The 19074-nt window shown below is 47.1% G+C and overlaps 1 protein-coding gene and 1 long non-coding RNA gene across 2 annotated transcripts; both read right to left on the reverse strand.

Annotated features, from left to right (window-relative positions):
* Nucleotides 1–3470: 3470 nt before the first annotated feature.
* Nucleotides 3471–10323, reverse strand: LOC119457066 (leukocyte elastase inhibitor). Its single transcript, XM_037718892.2, has 5 exons — nucleotides 10220–10323; nucleotides 9063–9303; nucleotides 6190–6740; nucleotides 4716–4839; nucleotides 3471–4511 (listed from the first exon to the last, which is right to left on the reverse strand). The coding sequence occupies exons 2-5, from the start codon at nucleotides 9294–9296 to the stop codon at nucleotides 4107–4109; spliced, it is 1314 nt and encodes a 437-aa protein (XP_037574820.1). The 5' UTR covers nucleotides 9297–9303; nucleotides 10220–10323; the 3' UTR covers nucleotides 3471–4106.
* Nucleotides 10324–13764: 3441 nt separating this feature from the next.
* On the reverse strand, nucleotides 13765–15144 carry LOC125946162 (uncharacterized). The gene is made up of 2 exons (XR_007467427.1): nucleotides 14974–15144; nucleotides 13765–13895 (listed from the first exon to the last, which is right to left on the reverse strand). It is a non-coding gene; the product is annotated as an uncharacterized LOC125946162 (long non-coding RNA).
* Nucleotides 15145–19074: the final 3930 nt, after the last annotated feature.

Here is a 19074-nt window from a genome sequence, read left to right on the forward strand (position 1 = left end):
TCACATTGTCGATGGGAGCCTTGTCGATTAAACCCTTCACGATAGCTATCGCAGTGACGGCTCAACTGCGACCCTCATACCACGGGACACGGGACATTCATTACGCAGCTCCGTCTCTATACGTTGACATATAAGCATTCGAAGAGTGTGGTATAGCGTATTCAATATTCTCTCCGTTTATCAGAATATGAAATCTCTTTGAGGTGAAATTAAATGTAAACAAATATCAGTCCTTGTCCTCTAATCTATATTTCTCGTTTTCACCTTTTTTTTCTGCCAGTGTTGCCTTGTTTTGACCTTAATTACGTTCACGTAAATTTGTAAATAATTTTTAATTAAATTTTCGTAAATAGTATAATTTGCCCATTTTGTGCATTGGCTCCGATTATGCACGAAAAAAAAAAAAGCTAGTGTTCGGGCGACCACGTTTGTCTCTGTCCGCAACCTCCTGCTCGCGTCACACAAGTCGACAGGATGGAGACCTGCTGGCCACTTCATCAGCCGCACATCAACATGGAAGTCTTCCACGCCACGCTGTGAACCCCGAGCCCACAGCTCCCCCACCGACAACAACCAGCACCATGACCACACCACTGTCAGCCTTGTACCTACCCAAGTACACCGGACCTGTAGATGATGAGCCCGTGGAAGATTGGTTCCGCCTATTCGAGCTCCACGCATCCGCTGCATCACGGGTGTCACCAACTTCAATGATTATGTCACCGGTGAGGCATTTCGCTTCTACCTCACGCACATCTTTGAAACCAACGAATCGTGGGAGAACATCAAGGCAGATATGATCAGTCTATTTAAGGTATACATTGCCGACCTCCTCATTATCCAACAGCTAGAGATATTGGAACTCGCCGCAGTCACCAACAATATTCACGTAGCAATCACCATCAGCACCAACCAAAGCCACGTATAACTAGATCGTCGACGACTTTCTCATGTAGTGATCCTCCCGAAAAGACGACACGGAATCGCACGCCCACTATGATTTCACCACGCACAATGGACAAAGTAAATTCTCCGTTCGCTGAGCGATGTCCAAGTCATTTTCCTTCAAAACCAAACCTTCCATCAGGCTTCACTTCTGTGCAGGAATCGCCAATATGTGCGCCTTCATCACGCTATCGAACTCCTGCCATCGCTAATGCATCGGATGCCTTCACTGCGTCTTGTACGTACGGCCCTCCACCTGGTTTCAAGTCACGCGACTTTTCTATTAAGCTGATTCGGCCGCCCGTGCTTCACAGAATTGCTTCGTTCACAAATGAAACCTCGACTTTTATAGAAACAGACCTATCAAAGGAATAACGTGGTGCAGCCACTGCGGCGTCGTCCAATAATCGACCAGCTGGGATTTCAGGCTACATGAACGCAATCAACAGAACGAGTCAGAATAAGCCAACTTACTTTCCGCTAGAACACCACAATAAAACCACCAACTCCATATCATGTTCATTTTGCGACGAAGAGAATTTACCTTCAACAGCAGCAGATGAAAAGCTTCTGCTTTGCATATTTCAAGCTCTTCCGCGCACTAGGCCCCAACAAACTGCTGACATTGCAGAAGCATCGAGGGCACCAGATGTCACATATTGCCAAATAACAGAAGTGTCCTCTCAGAACGACGGTACATGGATGGCAGCCTTAGGAGTGGCTTCTGAATAACTTCACAGATTGACCTCGCCATCAGACAAGCGACACGAAAGCAAGGAGTGTGTCAGTTACCAGCCGCTGGTGACACGAATTTGCCAAACATATATCAGGCTTATTCCCGAATCGGTGCTACATCATGATCTGTCGCAGCCACATCTGAAAGATCGAAATCAGTTACTCCAAGATCAACCTCGACTGCCTGGACGACGACTTCGACACAGACGACGACGGAGAGCGTCGCCGAAAGCACAGTCGCAACACGGAAAACGTCAGTGCGCAAGCCAACTAAACCCAAAGCAAACTCAACGAATACGACGTTTTGCAAGAAATAAACGTCGCCGAGTACGCCTTCAGCGCCACCTATCAGGGCTACTCCCACCCCAAGGATTCCTGCGACAACGCTGCGCACAACGAAGAAACGGACACGGGCACTTTCCCGGCATACCGAACCAAAAGAGGCGTCGCCTCAACTTAATCTAAAAACGCCGCCTCAACTACTCAGTCCACCGAACGTTCGAGCAGGAGACACCGCGTGTTTACAAGTCGCGACGAGTAAGCCGACATCTTCTACATCCGAGTTCCCACTGCTGCAATGTCCTTTCTTAATCGGGGCATGCATATGTCGTCCAGAGTGCAACAGACAGCCTCGGCCACCTGAGCTATGCTGAACGTCACCGGACTGCCACACCTTTATATGAAGTTGTCAAGGGTTACAGAGTCATCTTAAGACCTTGGGCTAACTTCGCATTCTTATGGTTTTCAGTCATCCGCCCCTGCACCTTCGACTCTCTCGGGGGGAGGGGGAAGCAAGTGACGAAACACAGAAGGACGGTGCGGTGCAATAGTCGGGAAAGAAGATGAAAATTAAAGCTAGTGTTCGGGCGACGACGTTTGTCTCCCTCCGCAACGTTCGCTATATATATGGAGCAAGTATTTCTTCGGATCCGGTGTTTAATAAATCAAAAGTGCGAGCGCACATAGTAAAACAAAACATTTTAATTTCGACGTTTCAACCGGGGTCTGGCCTCCATCAAGAGTGCGATTGCAAGCACACACAGCTCAATTTATACGTTTTCTCTGTAAACCGCCCCCCCCCCCCCCCCCAAAAAAAAAAAAAGAAAGAAAAGGTACTTAGTCTATGACCAACGGCACGTGTACATTTAGGGACGTCATGCATCCCAACACGTACATTGACTCATGTCAAACTCAAAGGAAATAGGAGAGAGAGAGAGACATCAACAGTTACTACAAACTTGCGCGTGCATACAGTGTCGGGAACAAAGAGAGTCGGTACCTGATTTATGACCCGATTTACCACTACATGTAGACGTGCTTGTGGTCATAAATCAGGTACCATTGTGTGTGTGTGTGCGTGTGTGTGTGTGTGCGTGTGCATGTGCGTGTGTGTGTGTGTTTTAAGCGAGAATTCACAAGATCGAGTCGTTCTTTTCATGTGCGAAATTATGCGAGGATAATAAAACATCATTCCGACTTTGAGAGGCGGGAAGCTATATCATTTGTACAAGCTTCAATAGTGCAGTTATATCATTTTGACAGGCGGACGCAGTTTGCACGTGTAAACTACTGAGGCACATTGTTAATTAGCCAAAATGCAAGCATTAACTTTTCTGTTGACTTTACGGATCACATCTAAATTACAATGTTGTAGATGACTAATGCGAGGGAAACCCATTCTACATTCCTCCTAATACAGACACTGACATATCGGGCATCCCAGTTGGCGATCGATCTGTCCCATTTCATTACAGACACGTCGCTTGTCCCGGCGTTGGCGGCTTTTGCGTAACGTAGGCAGACAGACACTGACGCCGTGTAGACGAAGAAGCTGATGTACAACTACTGAATGGGTGTGGCAGTTTCTCATATGCTACAGACAGGTGGGAGGGGGACAACTGCTTTCCGTCGAATTAATCGAAGGTGAGGCATTGACATCTCTGTTTCCATCTCCGATCTTGCAACGAAGTGAGGTGAAGGTCAACTTTGACAGCAGGTATTTAGAACTACGCGTTTGTTAAAATAATAGAATGTGCTATGAGTTCCTGTTGCCTGTGTCTTTCTGCTTGTGTTCGCGTTGAAAATTCCACAATTCGCAAGTCACGTTATCTTCAAAATGGAACACCTTTAGCTTAACGCTATAGACAGCAATTAGACAGAGGTGCAGAAGTGTGAAATAAGGATGAATCTACAAAAACAATGTATCCACGCATACTTGCACATAATCATCGCTTCCCGTTCTCTGGTGCAAATCTTACCAAGGTTTGCTTGGTATAAATAAAGCAAATCGACAAGAGTATCGATGCACTGCAGCTAAGGCCACTGACCCATTCTACAGTGAGCTGCACAAATTTTGTGTGTCCGTGCACGGCACGCATGTCTTAAAAAACGGATGTCCTTTGTTAAGCGCGGGATCTTCGTCTCTGTCACGCGTCAACGTCTTGCACATGGCGCACGTTTCCCACGAAAAGCACGACTGCACCAGGCCCGTGGGTTCGCACTAGGAACATAAACGGGTGGTCGGCCGTGAACTCGACGGCGCGCAGGTCTCGGCGGGTGACGACCGAAGCTGAACCTGCCGCAGCCTCGGTGCCTTCCTCGGTCACCTCGAGGGCAGCTCGGTGCAGAGCCACCGAAACGCCACCACCGAGTGAAGATGAGCCGCTGCAGCCCGGGTTACCGTAAGCGGCACTGCTGCTGCCACCGCGGGTCACAGCGATGCCCGAGAGGTCGGCGCGCGAACGGAACAAATCGGTGACGCCCAGTGCAGACAGGGCGCGGCGCAAGTCAGAGGTCGTCGACAGCTTGAAGCGAGGCAGCTTCAGACGGACCTGCGAGAAATCGCGATACGCAACGTGACGCGCACTATAGGCAGACTTGCCACTCGCAGTAATGGTCATCTGCACCAGGTGTTCCTTCCACACGCGGACCGCAACAGCCTCGTTACAGCTATGCCGCTAAGAGAGCTTAGCATACGCGACCTCAAGGCCAAAGAATAAAATGTCGCGAGACGTTTGCCTGCGGAGCGTGCATACCTTGGTGGAGCCGCTCATGCTGGCGATCATGGTGGCCAGCTCCGAGGGCGTGATGCGCCGTTCGAGGTCATCCAACCCATCCACCTTGTCCGGCAGCAGCACGACCATGGAAACGTTCTGGTTTCTACGAAAAATGATATCGGTGTGGCTCTGTGCCACAAAGCTGACATACTCGTCTGACCGCAGCATAGCAAAGGGTGAAAAATACAGACGGGCAAAGCCAGAAAACCATGTAGTTTTTGCAGGAGTAGTATGGGAAACGCATGCATGGTCATCAAGGCCATCCGATTCCTCAGATTACTCGTTCAAAAAATGGCTGCTCGGATTTGTGGAAGCTATTGGAAGTGTTTGTGTGTTGTTTTAGGACTACCGGTCGTAAGACGGATCGAGTGGTTTCTTGACGTGCGGAAACATCGCTGTTGGGAGTGTTAACGAGCCCGTCGTAACCAAGTCGGTAAAAAAAGTCTTATACATGGCACCCTTGCACATTTTGTCGCACCCTTTTGCTAATAGGCTTTTCGACTACTATGAGCCTGTGGCAGCTATATCTTACAAATGAAATGCTTTAGGAGAACGGTGATAGTTGGTATTGATTCATAATTCCTACAGTGCAAAATACGAAGGCGAAATGTAGACAAAAAACGAATGGTGTGTAGTAAACCCATTATAAGTAAAATAATAATAGAAATAATAATCACCTAAAATAAGAAAAATAATTGCCTCACAATAATAATTGAAATAACAGAATGATTTCTAATAAACCCAAGAGCCTCAATTAACATTCCGCCGACGACTTGATAATGAAATATGCAAGACAGTCTAAAGTGATACGAAAGCCATTGCCTCGTGGCTCTCGGGACAATTAAGTCAAATATATTTCTCGTGAACCACATAGACCAGCGGTTTTTAGAACAGCTGGCGCATTAGCGTACAACTTTCCAAGTTTAAGCTGGTCAAGTTGATCACGCAAGTGATTGAACGTTTTGTCTATTGAGGTTTTGTTAGTGGGATTGAACAAGCAGTTCCCTGGAGGTCGGTCTCAGCTTTCCGGTGTTGCTAAGCTGTCTCGACTTCCAAGCCTGTCGCACGTTTTGATTGTGACATTACTTGACTGAGTAAGTAACCGAAACATTCCGTATGAAATGGTCACAGTTGAAAACGCTCGTCAGCATGAATGAAACGATTTAGAGCAAAACGTGGGGCACGAGCCATCAAGCGTGCAGGGTACCGCATACCGTTTCCTTCGCTTTTTTTTTTTCGCCTTACTAATCTGTCTCTTCTCATAAAGGCCATTTGTCTCGCAAGAGATGGAGGAAGGTGGCGGATTTACTCTCTTCCCTCCTTCGAAGTTACTGAGCCCGGTCGACTGCTTGACACCGTGGTTGTGTATACATAGCCAGGCGCTGCCGCCTGCTCTAGAGGAATCGGGCGTTTATCTCGTGCATTTGAGGCATGGCTCTGAATTCTATCATACCTGTACGGAATCGTGACCAGACTGACTCCAAGGCCCTCGTGACGTCCGACGGCGAAGCGTCCCGTCCTGTACATCATCTTCACCCTGCGGCTGCGCGTGGCCGTCTCATAGAAGGGCTCCTCTGCGGTGAGCTCAGGGTCGAACAGCTCCGCCCAGCTACCTCTGAAGTAGACGGCGTTGACAAGCGCCACGCATGTGGCCGAGTCCACCGAACCAGGCGGCAGCAGCTCCACAATCTTGGACGCTGTCTCGCGGAGCACCCACTCGTTGATGGCACGCCGCGCGGCTTCCGGGTCGGCTACGAAGTCGACGTTGGCCGCCGAGGCTCTGTACGACGAGTTGACAAGCGCCACGTACTCGGGGGCCAGTTGTACGTCGAGGCCCGCGTACAGCCGGTTGGCCAAACGAAGACTCATTGCAGCAGGACCTGCTGTTCCATCGCTGTCAAAGACGTGGTTGAGACTCCTGATAAGCGAGGCGAACGCGTCGTGGATGGCGTGATCGCCATCCAAGGTACCGAAGCGTGCACTCGAGACGCTCCCGGAAGATTCCTGGGAAATGCATCGGAAACCTTCTCTGTTGCAAGCTGACAGCTACTGAAATGTGTAGGTCCTCGGTACTTGGCCTCATCCATCATCAACCCAGAAAGCTACGCGTACTCTAACGACATTTCTAAAATAAACAGACCTGAAAGGACGCTTATAACCACACTGCGCCTACTAATGTGCGATTGAACTATCTCTCCCCTATTGCTCTCTCCTTTTTTTTTATCCCTAATCCCCTCTCCACCATGCAGTGTAGCCCACTGGAGATCCGTCTGGTTAACCTCCCTGCCTTTCTTAGTTTCTCTCTATACAATACTTATATGCATCATAAGGACACATTTTCTTTTTTTTTTTGTAATTGTAGCTCTAGGCTACGGCGTGCATTTTCGTCTTGAAATTCCAGGGCATCCAACGTCATTTGTAGTCAAGTTTTCAGCCAGCTTAGACGTAAAGGTGAGTTTCCCCCACTCTGTTCTACATGTCATTCGGATATGTGTCGACCTTGCAATAGTGCTGCTATCACCAGCACCCAACATGGAAGCCGACATGCATTAGGGCGCACATGATTATTGCAGATTCATCCACTAGCCACGGCAGCGGCACGCTTGGCAACTTATGGTGTAGCTGAGACCACGAAAAGAAGTTCGTATACTGGGACCTTCCTTCCTGCAGAATTAACAAAAGATATAAGAGTTATTTATTGGCTCCTGCTCCTGAGCCGCCCCACTGCCTCGCTGTCATGACAGCCCGACAGACGGCCCATGGCTGCGGGCTGCCTATACAGCTCCTGGTATTATAAGGCAGCGACAGGCTTGTGCACAACGCACAGCCAAGGTAGATATAGTTTTATGCAGTGGTGAGAGGCTTTCAACTTTGAAATAGTGCTCACGAAGGAAAAAACACACACACACACACACAAAGAGGGGGTGCGCGACAATTCAGACTCTGCATGTATATACTGGTAATGTGCACATTATTCGTATCTCTTGTATACGACCGTAATTCTGGATAATTATAAGTCTCCGTTAACAAAGAACACAAGAAAAAACGCATGTTTGGGTTATTATTTCACTATTTGTTAAACACAAGTATGTTATTGTGTGTATTCATTTCATCAGCGAACAGTCAAATAATCGGCATGTTAATTATATCTTCCCCGAGATTATCCGAGTCGGAGCATATGTTTGCTAATTAAGAACTTTCCATGGTTATCTCAAGCTAGCATTCGCAAAAACGGAAGCTTTAAAGAATTCGAATCTTCTTATCGTACGAGTGATGTTGAAACGCATGTTGAATTTAGCCAGCACCCCGTGCAACAGCGAGGAAAGGTAACAAACTACAAAGTTTGACGAGCGCGCACTCCACGCAGCATGAGCTTGTGCCTCGTGGGACGGATGCTGTGGTCAGCTGATGTCAACTTGGCATCAGCTGTTCTCAAGGTTTCGTCCGAATCGACGGCCTAGCCTGCGCTATAGGTTCGAGGGGTCTTCATTGGTTTAGTCAAGAGAAATAAAGGCGACAGCGTGATCATAACGCATAGTAAGTTCCCGCCGGGCCCGTCCGCCCTTCATTTTTCTTGCTTTTCGCTCCCGATCCTTAACTCGTAGTCGGACTTGCCTAGTGCCTAGCCGACGTTCCACACAGCACCCACCGTGACCGCTGAACCCGATCCGCGCAAAGTGCATACGCACACTTTCACCCGGGATGCATCCCAACACGTTCGGACGTTATCGGGTGGAGGTAGGACACGTAGAAGAACGGTGTTAGTAACTTTATACCCCTCTTGGACTTTTTTACGGGAGGAGGGTTTCACCACCAATTTCTTACTGTTTCTCTCATTCCTCCTATATATATAGCATATTTCCTCCACACATGACAATATCCAAGGTGGGTGGTTGAAACCAAAAGAAAACGTAAAGCATACAACATGAATTTCTTTCTCTCAGCAGACTTCCTCTTTCTTATATGCCCCTCTTCTCTTCTTCATCATTTTTCAGGCATGCGTCCAGCTGTGTCTCCTCCTCCTCCTACAACTACACAGCAGACTGCGTCTTTGCTCTCTGCCTACGCGAGAAATCCTGCGCCCTATCCGGTACCGCAGCTACATTATAGCGTACAGCCGCTGCACGCACAAGGCGCAGTATACATGCGGTAGAGGACAGGTGCTTTCCCAAAATAAGGGCTCTCCTATCACATCTTCTCTCGTACATCTCATTTCCTTCGTCCCATACTCCAACCACTGCTGCATAGTCAACTATACTATAACACACCGCAGACACCAACGAACTCCTGTTCCAATCTTCGCGTTCCCTTCTGTTCCCTTCTTACTCGGTTGGACTGTAGCACGGGGATAGAGTCAAAACGTACGCCTCTAACGAACAGATCTCGGATCTGTTTGGCGGTGTCGTTGCGGGCTCCGGCGAGCGTCATTCCCAGCGTTGCCGCGATCGTGAGCGGCGAACACAGCAGGTTGCTAGCGTTGGCCTTGCTGTCCTCGTTGAGAAGCTGCTTGTACAGGTTCACGGAGAAAGTGAACAGCAACTGCCCGAACGCAGCTTCCATTGTCACACTGCGGCAAAACAGTATCGGTGAACACGTATACCACGTATGGCGTCGTATATATACTTTTCACGATAGCAGAGTGTCGATATTACAGAAAAAAAAAAGAGGGCGGGGGAAAAAAGATGTTTGACGTGGCCAACTCTAATTTGCTAATCAGTTACGAGCGATGTCATCGACTAACATAATGGCTGGGATGGGCTAGGTAATTGTTGGTTAAAAACTAGGTGATTCAAAAGACAATTGGCAATGGTTGTTGGCCAGAAGCGGCCTTTAATCATTCAGCGTGTTCACGCTTCTACACTCTGAGAGGGACAGCATGCACTCGCTTATATAATAGTATGACCCATAGAATTGAACGAACACGTGTGAAGGTAAATCCGCAGCAATATAAGCTGAAAGACAGTGATAAATAGATAATGTAGAAATTACTTCAAATATGTAAAAAACATTGTAGTGCACTAAGCGGCGTGCAATGGCTAATCATGAAAATGGACGGCACAAGCCCTTTTCGGCTCTTTCGATTGAGACGTCATAATCCGCACAGAATCAGTGCTTGCAACGGAATCGTAGTTCGCGATGCAAACATCCCGGTACACAGATCGCAACAACTATTATCGACGTTTTACCACGAACTGCGGGCGCGGCGTAGACAAAATGAGTTTGTGTTTCGACAATATGCGTGACAGATCAAGCGTGGTGCTGCTTCGCGATCTCCTGCTGAAGCTGCTGCGACCTCATTTCAAACTCCCTTAAACGTCATGACCCACAGTTTGGAGAACACCGCAGTTAAGGTATCGCGAAGATGGCCGATCATCTGGTCCCATTTTATGCTACGTGCAACACTGATCGCGAAACAACGTGTGACGATGCGAACAAATGGTAGCAAATCCTTGGTCTCGGCACCGAGAAAAAGATAGCTTTACCTTGGCCGTCTCCTTCACGTTGAAGATCAGTGCTACGATGAAGACTTGGTGCGAAATCTTCTTCTGCTTCTGTGCCTGGTCGCAAGGTCATCTGGTTGATTGGTTGATCCCTGCGTGATAAGGCGCAACCCACTACGGGGCATAGGCCGTGAATCGGGGGGTGGTAGAAAAAAATAAAATACGTTTTGTAAATATAAAGACCAAATATTAAAAGGACATTAGTAGTACTTGAATGAATATTAATAATAAAGGTGCCAAATTGTCTGAACTGTTATTTTGAATTTTTAGGAAATATGTTAAAGAGGTGCGATTAATATAGTCATTTATGATGAGAAAAAATAATAAAAATAGCATGGCGATATCTTTGCATTATTAATAAAATAAAAAGGGCAATAAGCGTTCTTGTTGCAGCAACCTATAATGCAGATGCACCATAGGGTAAGTAGCGCGGAAAGCGTAAGGCCCAGCCCAAGCTGGCGAAGAGAGTCTTGATAGCGGTGATAGCGGTAGCGGTGATATACGCCGAAGGTCGTGTAAAACGCTCAGGACTGGCGGCATCCCTTTAAGGGATAGCACCGCAAGTGCCCGTTCGCTGACTGATTTAATACCACACCAAACGGACGGGGCGGGGGAATTAATAAAAATTTCCAAGAACATTAGATTAATTTGGCAATGACAAAGCGGAACTAACGGATAGGGTGTCAACCACAATAACAGCCCATGAAATAGACGCAGGGAGTTTTTTTTTTTTTTTTTTGTATATTGCTAGGATTGTGCAAGACTTGAGGGCTAGCTAGTTGGTATTACATAACTAATAAACTTGAAGCGAGACAGAAAGCAGTGACGACTGGACAGACAAGCGCTTGTCCTGTCCTGTCGTCACTGTTTTCTCCAATGCGCTTCACGTTTATTATTTGCTAGGATTATCGCCAATAGCTCTGCCTGGAATATTGGTAAAAAGTCGGGTAGTTGAAGCGAAAAAAAATTAATGATGATGAAAAAATGCCCGCGCCTACCATCTCTTCACTGACGGAAGAAGCAGAAAGAGGAAGTAGAAGAAGAAGCATCTGATGGTGGTGATGATGATGATGATTATGGTAAAGCAATGGCGCTTATCCGCTAAGGGGAATTGGACTATAGAATCGTGCGAATTTAAGAAATGTGCCTCGACCTTTTATTTATTTCTTCTTTTCTGTTGTTATTGTTGGTGCCAAAAACAATGGTATTGCCCTGAATGGGGAATAAACCAAGAATCGAAGTGTTTCGAGGGCAGAATAAATTAAGACATGTGTTTCATATCTGTTCGCATACGATCATACGAGATTATTGAATATGTGACATTCATGCACGAGATCTTCTGACAGGTTATATAAATCTTCTGTGACGTTGAAACGTTGACTCACTAGTATCAACATAATTTGTACGTATAGGAGCCGCAAAATAATCATTTTGTAGCCAATCAAGTGGTTTTTGTTAAGCGTTCCTGACGGGCGTCCGCATATAAGTTATGATATTTGTTCGCGTTTGTTCAGATATCGCAGTTAGCAGCCAGTAGATGTTATTACAGATAATGCACTTTAGAATCTGAAGAGATCTATACATTTCTATACAGATGCTATATACATTTCGTTTCGTATTTCGTGCCCTCATTTGATTTAATCAACGTAGATAGGTAGGGCGCCTCTGCCAGCAGTTGCCTAGCTAGGGGGGGGGGGGGGGGGGGGGCTCATTGCCCAGGTAGCACACAAAGTCTTCAAAACGTCGTTTTAAGGATTGAACGTTTAAAACAGATTTTTGGCCAAAATCGACGCTTTAAAGACGTCGCAGGCAGGACAGCTTAAAAACGAGGGGTGAATACGTTTTGGAAACGTTCTCATAAGACTAGCCGTATCTGTTCAATTACCTAGCGCACCGGGTTTTCGACGGCGCCGTTTTTGGCGAGAGAATTCGTAATTTATCGAGCGGCACTCTGTTGTGTCAGTTGCTGCTGTATTCGCATTGCATCGCATGAGTTCGGCTAGGAAAACGAAGACTTTTGTGGTCAGAAGAGACGAAGGATAGAAAAATGAAGTTGACACCACAACGGGAAGTGTTTTACACCACGAAGAAATGCAGCGCGAGTGCAGTGACATTAAAGCCGCTCTTCGTGACACGGACAACGGCTCCACATCGACCTCAGGGCGGCGCTGCCAGTCAGCATACCGTGCTGGTGTTCGTGCTTACAGCGCATCCACAACATCAATAGTGTTCGCTTTTTCATAAACTTTATCATCACCCAATCCTTTCTGACGATATCTTTCAGTGCCTTGCAGTCATCTTTTCCTTGCAGCAATCAACAGTGCAAAGTTAAACGACCGATAGGTCGCTCTCATCGTTTTGCACATTTATTCATACCACGCCCTATCGTCCATTGGAACCACTTGTCATCGCACGCCGCTAGTGAAGGAAACGCAGCAAAATTCGAAGAGCTGCTACAGAATGAGTGCACTGCCTGACCTAATTGATTTGTGTTTACTTTTTCTCGCGTTTTGTTTTCACAGTTTCTTACAAACTGAGATGTAGTTTACCAATGACGTTAAAAATTTTCTCCTGTACCTTTTGTAAGCATTATTTATTGGCTGAACTTATTAGGCTTTATTCATATTACGCATAAATTAAAGTATCAAGTTAATGAGCGAACATCACTTTCGTTGCCACCGGAGGAATACATCGGTACAGCCTTTACTAAGAACGGTGCTCTGCAGAAAGTTTTGTGGCGAATGATACTGTGAGCACCATGTATAGAAAAGAATGTGCAGAAACCATCGTCGGTGATTGTCAGTACAAGCGAATAGCCCGAACGAGCGAGCGAACGAAAGAACGAGAGAGATGCGAGGGAAATATAGTTAGCGAGAGCGAACGAACTAACGTTTTCCTTGCAAATCAACAGTCCGACGACCAACCGCCGACATCTGATCAAGCATAAAAACAGCCGGACACAGAAATATATGCGCTTTAATAATGCTCGAAGTCAAACGGTAAGGGCTCGCCACGCTTGGGCGCATATCGTGGTGTGATCGAGGTCTCTTAATACGCTGCAACACATGCGGCAGTGACAGAGTGGCATCGAACAAACGAGCCAGCGCGCCAAAAAGAACAACGGAAGAGATTGCGGCGTCTGGCGCGACGCAAATCGCAGTGGATAAATAGAAACGCGCAACGCGCACGACGCGCATGCCAAGCCCGCACACCGCGCGCTTCAACCCATGACCTCCGAGATTTGCACGCGCAAAAAATATCTCGGAGGCTACTAACACCCGATCAACACGAACCAACTTTACGCAAGGTGGCGATACCGTCGTCACGTCGGTCACGCGACTACGGTGTACATAGTCCAAGCCCGCCGGCTGCCCCCCCCCCCCCCCCCCCTTTTTTTTTTTTTTTTTTTCCTGACAGCTCACCGTCTTCGTGCGGAATAGGTTTATTTGGTAAAAATGATTGCGAACGATCTTGTTAAGTCCCATCCAATCTGTGCCACGTGCAATTTCACAAAGTAGACGCAAGACTCCTTGTGAAATAAGGAAATATTTATTTTGCTCTATATAAAAGCTCGTTCCGCGCTTTTTGTGCGTTCATCCAACGTTGTGACCCCAGGTAAGCAGTAGTTCCCGTATGAAGCTCCACCGGACGGCATCAGCTGAAAAAAAGTAAATTACAAGCTGAAGCATGTTACATTTACAAGCATGTAACAGCATGTTACAAGCATGTGTCATTTGGTATTTAGATATAGGGATACTGCGTGTATAGAGGCGAAACGTGCGAAAGCGGTGAATGGGCGGCATTACAAACAAAAGCAATTCGCTTTTACATACATGGCGTAGAAAATACACGACTCATCCCAAACAATACCATAAAATATGAAAACATCTGATTTCCAAGCATTCCCCAATTTCCGGGCATTATTTCCTGCACTTTAGCAACACAAATACACGGGCGACTTCGCGCTTCCAAAACTTGGCCTCGGGCGACGCGACGGTACGCTACATAACACAGATGGACACAACAGAGGCTCCCAGCCGGACCATGCTAGACGTTCGCAGAATGCCTTCTACTCGCACTCAAGACAAATGCTTGGGTGCAAAGCCTGTTTTCAGTCCTTTAGAAGACGGAATTTTCGAATTACAAGTTTCTGAATTTCGCGCGTTCTGCCGGCGCCAGCAACACATTCCCATGTTATCATTCTTGGCAATCGCCCATCGCGTTTTCGACAGGCTTGAGTACCGAAAGAAGGTATATGTTGTTGCGGGGCCACAAAAAACGTCACAAACTTGTACCGCTAAGATTCATTACACGCCAAACTAACTTTGTCACCACGGCCGAGCTGCTTATCGCTAACTGCGCCACAGCGCGCTGTGCGGCCAGCGTGCCTCAAAAGCTACTACCCCAAAAAGTAACGAAATTACTTTTCAGTAATGTCTAGTGTCAGAGAAAGCGGCACGAACTTTTCCCAGCAAGGTGCACTAGACTACGCACCACGGCTGAGTTGGATCTCGCTAACTGCGTCACAGCGCCCTGTGCGGCCAGTGTGCCTCAACAGAACAGAAATAAGTTACAATAATTCCCTAGGAAGCGTCGGAAACATGTACCAGCACGATTCATTAACTCAAATTAACTGCACCAGGAAGGCCGAGCTGTTTTTCGCTAACTGCATCTTAAGTCACGGTCTCGTGCCGTAAGCCTAATTGCGTCGTAGACTGGGAAACAAAATTTTTCACCTTGCCGTAGTCCAATAGTGCAGTGGTGTCGTGTACCAGTGCAGAAGGAACGCAAGAATACGCCGGGAGCCCAAGAAACCAGGCTACATTATTAAAAAAAAAAAAAAAAAGACAGACGGGTCGCCGCGGGCGAGCGCTCAAGCGCGCGCGCAGCCGCCCTCGTTCGCCTCGGTGGACCAACTGGCGGATGACGCATGCATCTGGCGCGTCATTGGCCTGTCGCTTAAAGTCCCTATATAAGAAAAGTACCGCCATCCTTTGACAAATGCCGCTTCGCTCTCTCCTGTGTTATCCTGTATCTCCGATTGGACGATGATAGCGCGCGCTTTTCACTTCTTTATATTTTCTTTTTTTCCGTCTCAGAGCCATGTTGAAAGTCCTCTGCGCAGCCGCAGTCGCCGGCGGCGGCGCGCGCCCGGCCTGAAAGCTTCAACGTGGACTTTCTAGGTGCGCCACCGTCGACTTGGCTTTCGCAAGCAAAAAGTAAAGAAAAAGCAAGCGCTTTAGGAGAGGAGGCGGCGGAGGAAAGAGTAGATGGCGGTACTTTTCGTATATAGGGATTTTACTGTCGCTAGGTAAGGCTAGAAAAACAAGTCGCAAAGTTTAAGTTCATTTATACGTAAAACGTCTTAGTTTTGCGTCAAAGAACTTAAAAAATAAATCAATGTCTGTTAACTTAATTTCACTTTTTTTTTTTTTTTTTTGATGCTCGCGGCAGCTAACGTTCGGCATCAATACCATGGAGGTATACTATAGCGTGACGTATGGTGACGTGTTTCCGTTGCCAGTTTTTGCCGAGTGTCCCCTCTTGTTGAATGCTGCCGGCTCCCGCGTGAAACCGGCCTGTGCATAGTTCCGCAATTGCGCTTGGTTAGGGCTGTCGTGTGTTTGTGCCATTTTCGGTTGTGCTGTCCTTTGTCATGGTGATGAGTGAAAGAAAACGATGACGACAAAGTGCGCGCGGGTTCTATCGCGATTCGACCACGCATGTGAGTGATCTCGTCAAATCAACGATGGCCCAGTGGTATAGGGCCACGTATGGCGAGCACGTGGCGAAATGCTTCGTGGTGAGACACGCGGATAGTAAGCGGGAGACGGAAGACAGCAGGCCAACGTGTTGGACGCGTCCATGGAGCTGCCGCCCGACCGTTGCCCTTCGCCAAGGCGTTCGCCAGCGCGAGCACTGCAGCTCGGAGCGTGGTAGCCAGCTGTGCTACCACTTGCCGCGAGCATTGCGGATCGCGGGCAAGGAGTCTCCTTGGTCAGCTGTTCGGCAGAGCACCGTTCGTAGCCTAGCTAATGGCCGCATATGCGTCGAGCACTGCGGCTCGCGCCCAAGCTAGCTTGTCCGCTGGGCAGGCTGACCATTTCTGCAACGTGCACTGCGGCTCGGATGCAGGCTGACCGATGAGCGCCTGTGACGGTCGTCTCCAATTCGGTCGTCACCGGTTCGGTCGCTCCCCCTCGTCTCCAACATCGAGGCGTGTCCGACGTCGTCACGTCATCGCCCCTCACTTCGGCAAGCCCTCGTCTAATGTACACCGTACCGTGAGCTCTCTTGACTGTTTCTTTCTCGGACTCCTATCAACCCTAGCTGTTCTAGCCTTGTATGTATGTAGTGTCATGTGGCGTAAGGTTATGTGTGGTTGTAGTTTGATTTTACAGTTTTCGTAAATGTAGTTTGGTTTTAGTTTTCATAAAGGTAGCTTGGATTTTCCCATCACGAGTTCGACTGCTTTTCTTGCGACCTTGTCCTCATCGCGCGGCACGACAAACAAGTGTGACGAATGTCCTCGTGATTATCTTTACAGTCATGCAATTATTGCACTGTTGTGCTGTCTTATTCGACACTGCGTGTAGTGATTTGTTTGTATGGTTTTAATTTGTTGAGCAGCCTAGTTTTGCATTAAAGAGCGCCTATTGGAGGGCACTAATTTGCTCTTCAATCTGATTATCATGTCGCTATGTGAGGATCCTTTTCAGGGATGTTGTATTTAAATCGTTAAGCTCAGTATGAGGATTAAGGTCAGAATAAATGTTGCTTTTGTGTGCCTGTCATTGGTATCCGCCGTCAGGAGTGAAACATTCAAGTTTGGCAGGATGCGAAGAAAGGCGGGAATTGCTGTCTCTGGCGCACTTGCCTATATCCTCTAGACAGCTGTGATCGCGGTATTTCAGTTTCCCGTTTCGCAAGAATGTTGCAGACAAGAGAACTGACATACAGACTTTTTGTTAATGATTCATTACGGGTACGGTAGCGCAAGAGATGAGGTCAAGTGCCCGTCCTATTCCCTTGCCTTGTGCTACAGCGCACCCATAGAATATTGCGTACTACACCGTGCTGTTATCGCTTGCGATTCTGGTTCGCTCGATTGTGTTTTGGCCCGTTTTATCTTACGTTATTGGTAGTTCATGGTCTTTAGAGGAACTTTGTTTCCAATGTGAGACGGGCAAATTCGATTTTCTTTGGCACCTCGGCATGGTTGCGATATATTGCGCTGCTTAGTGTAGCCTTCGTATAGTTTTTCTAGTTCGTGAATGGATACCGCATATGCGCTGCATATAACTCGCTAGTGGATACTGCATATGTGAATCGTGAATCCCCTTGTCGTAAAATAACCTGTTATTCCAGGTAGTCACGATTATTTGCAGTTTGTGACTGGTGTCTCTACGCTGCGCGGCCTTCGTGGCATTTAGTCGGCCGTCCGCCGAGTTCGTGCGTGTGCCACACGGTGCATGAGAAGTGCTCGCGCGGTTCTTTCGATTTGTGCGCCATTCGTGCACTTCGCGCAACAGGGCATGCCGCGGTTCTTGGTCCTTGTGCAATTAGTAACTCTCCTAGCGTACATCAGACTAAGTAAGTTGAAGGGTAAAAGTACATAGCATTTGCTGCTTGGAGTTCATGTGATGGGTTATTTACATAGCTATTTTAACCATGACAGTGCGGAATGGATTCGTGCATGATTAGTTGCATAAATTGGGTCCTGCGGGGAGGTCTAAGTACAAAATACGATTACAGGGCAACAGTGTACCAATAACCGCAGAAGTATCGGACGAATGCATGGTAACTGAATGTGGTGTCCTGAATGGTAGTGAGCAGTTTACAGGTGACCTAAAACGTGATAATGCTTTCAGCGCATAGCGGCTTTAATTATTCGTGCTCCCTTGGAATGTGCCAACTGATCGTTCTCATTCAGTCCACTGCGGCCACTGGTGAAAGTGCGGGAGAACACATGAACACACATTGGGACATCTTCCCTCATCTGCTTTAAAGGGCGTTCTCCAAACAAATGCAAGCAATCGCACTGCTAGCACAGGAAGGGCGAGTGAACGCAATTTAATATGGTATTACATAAACTGTCGCTAATTTCACTTGAAATACTTCGTACATTTAATGTAGAATCTACATATGTGATTTCATTGAGCAGCCTCTTCAAAACAATTCCTGCAATAATTTTTATAGTTCCCCTCATTATGTTTGTTTTTATGATCTGGATACAGTGTTATAGTTGCATATGTTGTGTACATATCACTTTCATAAGTCATAATAATATTTAGTATGTCTTTAACATTGTAGCTTACTTGTGCTGGTAATGTTTCATTACAAGCTGCAAAACTTTGAAAGAATGTGTAGGCCTCCCCACTTATCTAGCAAGCACACCTAGAGGGAAGTCTTCATTGCTACACCTCAGTGCTACCTCTGGTGCTACCAAGTGAAGAGCAAATGCATATACAGGGTGTCCCAGCTAACTTTAGCCAGAGCTTTAAAATATGTCGATGCATTCTAACGCGACCAAACCCATGTTGCTTACTATTGTATGGCGTAAGTCACTATTTTTTGTATCATTGCATAATTATAGTTAATATTAATGAACCAACTTCTGAAGCAACGAAGTTAGGAAAGAGCGGTTTGCAAAACGTCCGATTGAACAGTTTCCAACTTTCTATTAAGTATTAGTATTTTCCCGCTTACTGCAGATGCCCTCAAAATACAAAAAATACCATGTGACATGCCCCCTTGAGCGCCGTGATTGCAGTGCCCCCAAACGTTCCGCGTACAAACGAACATAGCATTTAGCAGGGTGTGTTGCCGCTTAGAAG

Source organism: Dermacentor silvarum, chromosome 6 (assembly GCF_013339745.2).
Source record: "Dermacentor silvarum isolate Dsil-2018 chromosome 6, BIME_Dsil_1.4, whole genome shotgun sequence".
In the NCBI taxonomy this organism is placed as follows: domain Eukaryota; kingdom Metazoa; phylum Arthropoda; class Arachnida; order Ixodida; family Ixodidae; genus Dermacentor; species Dermacentor silvarum.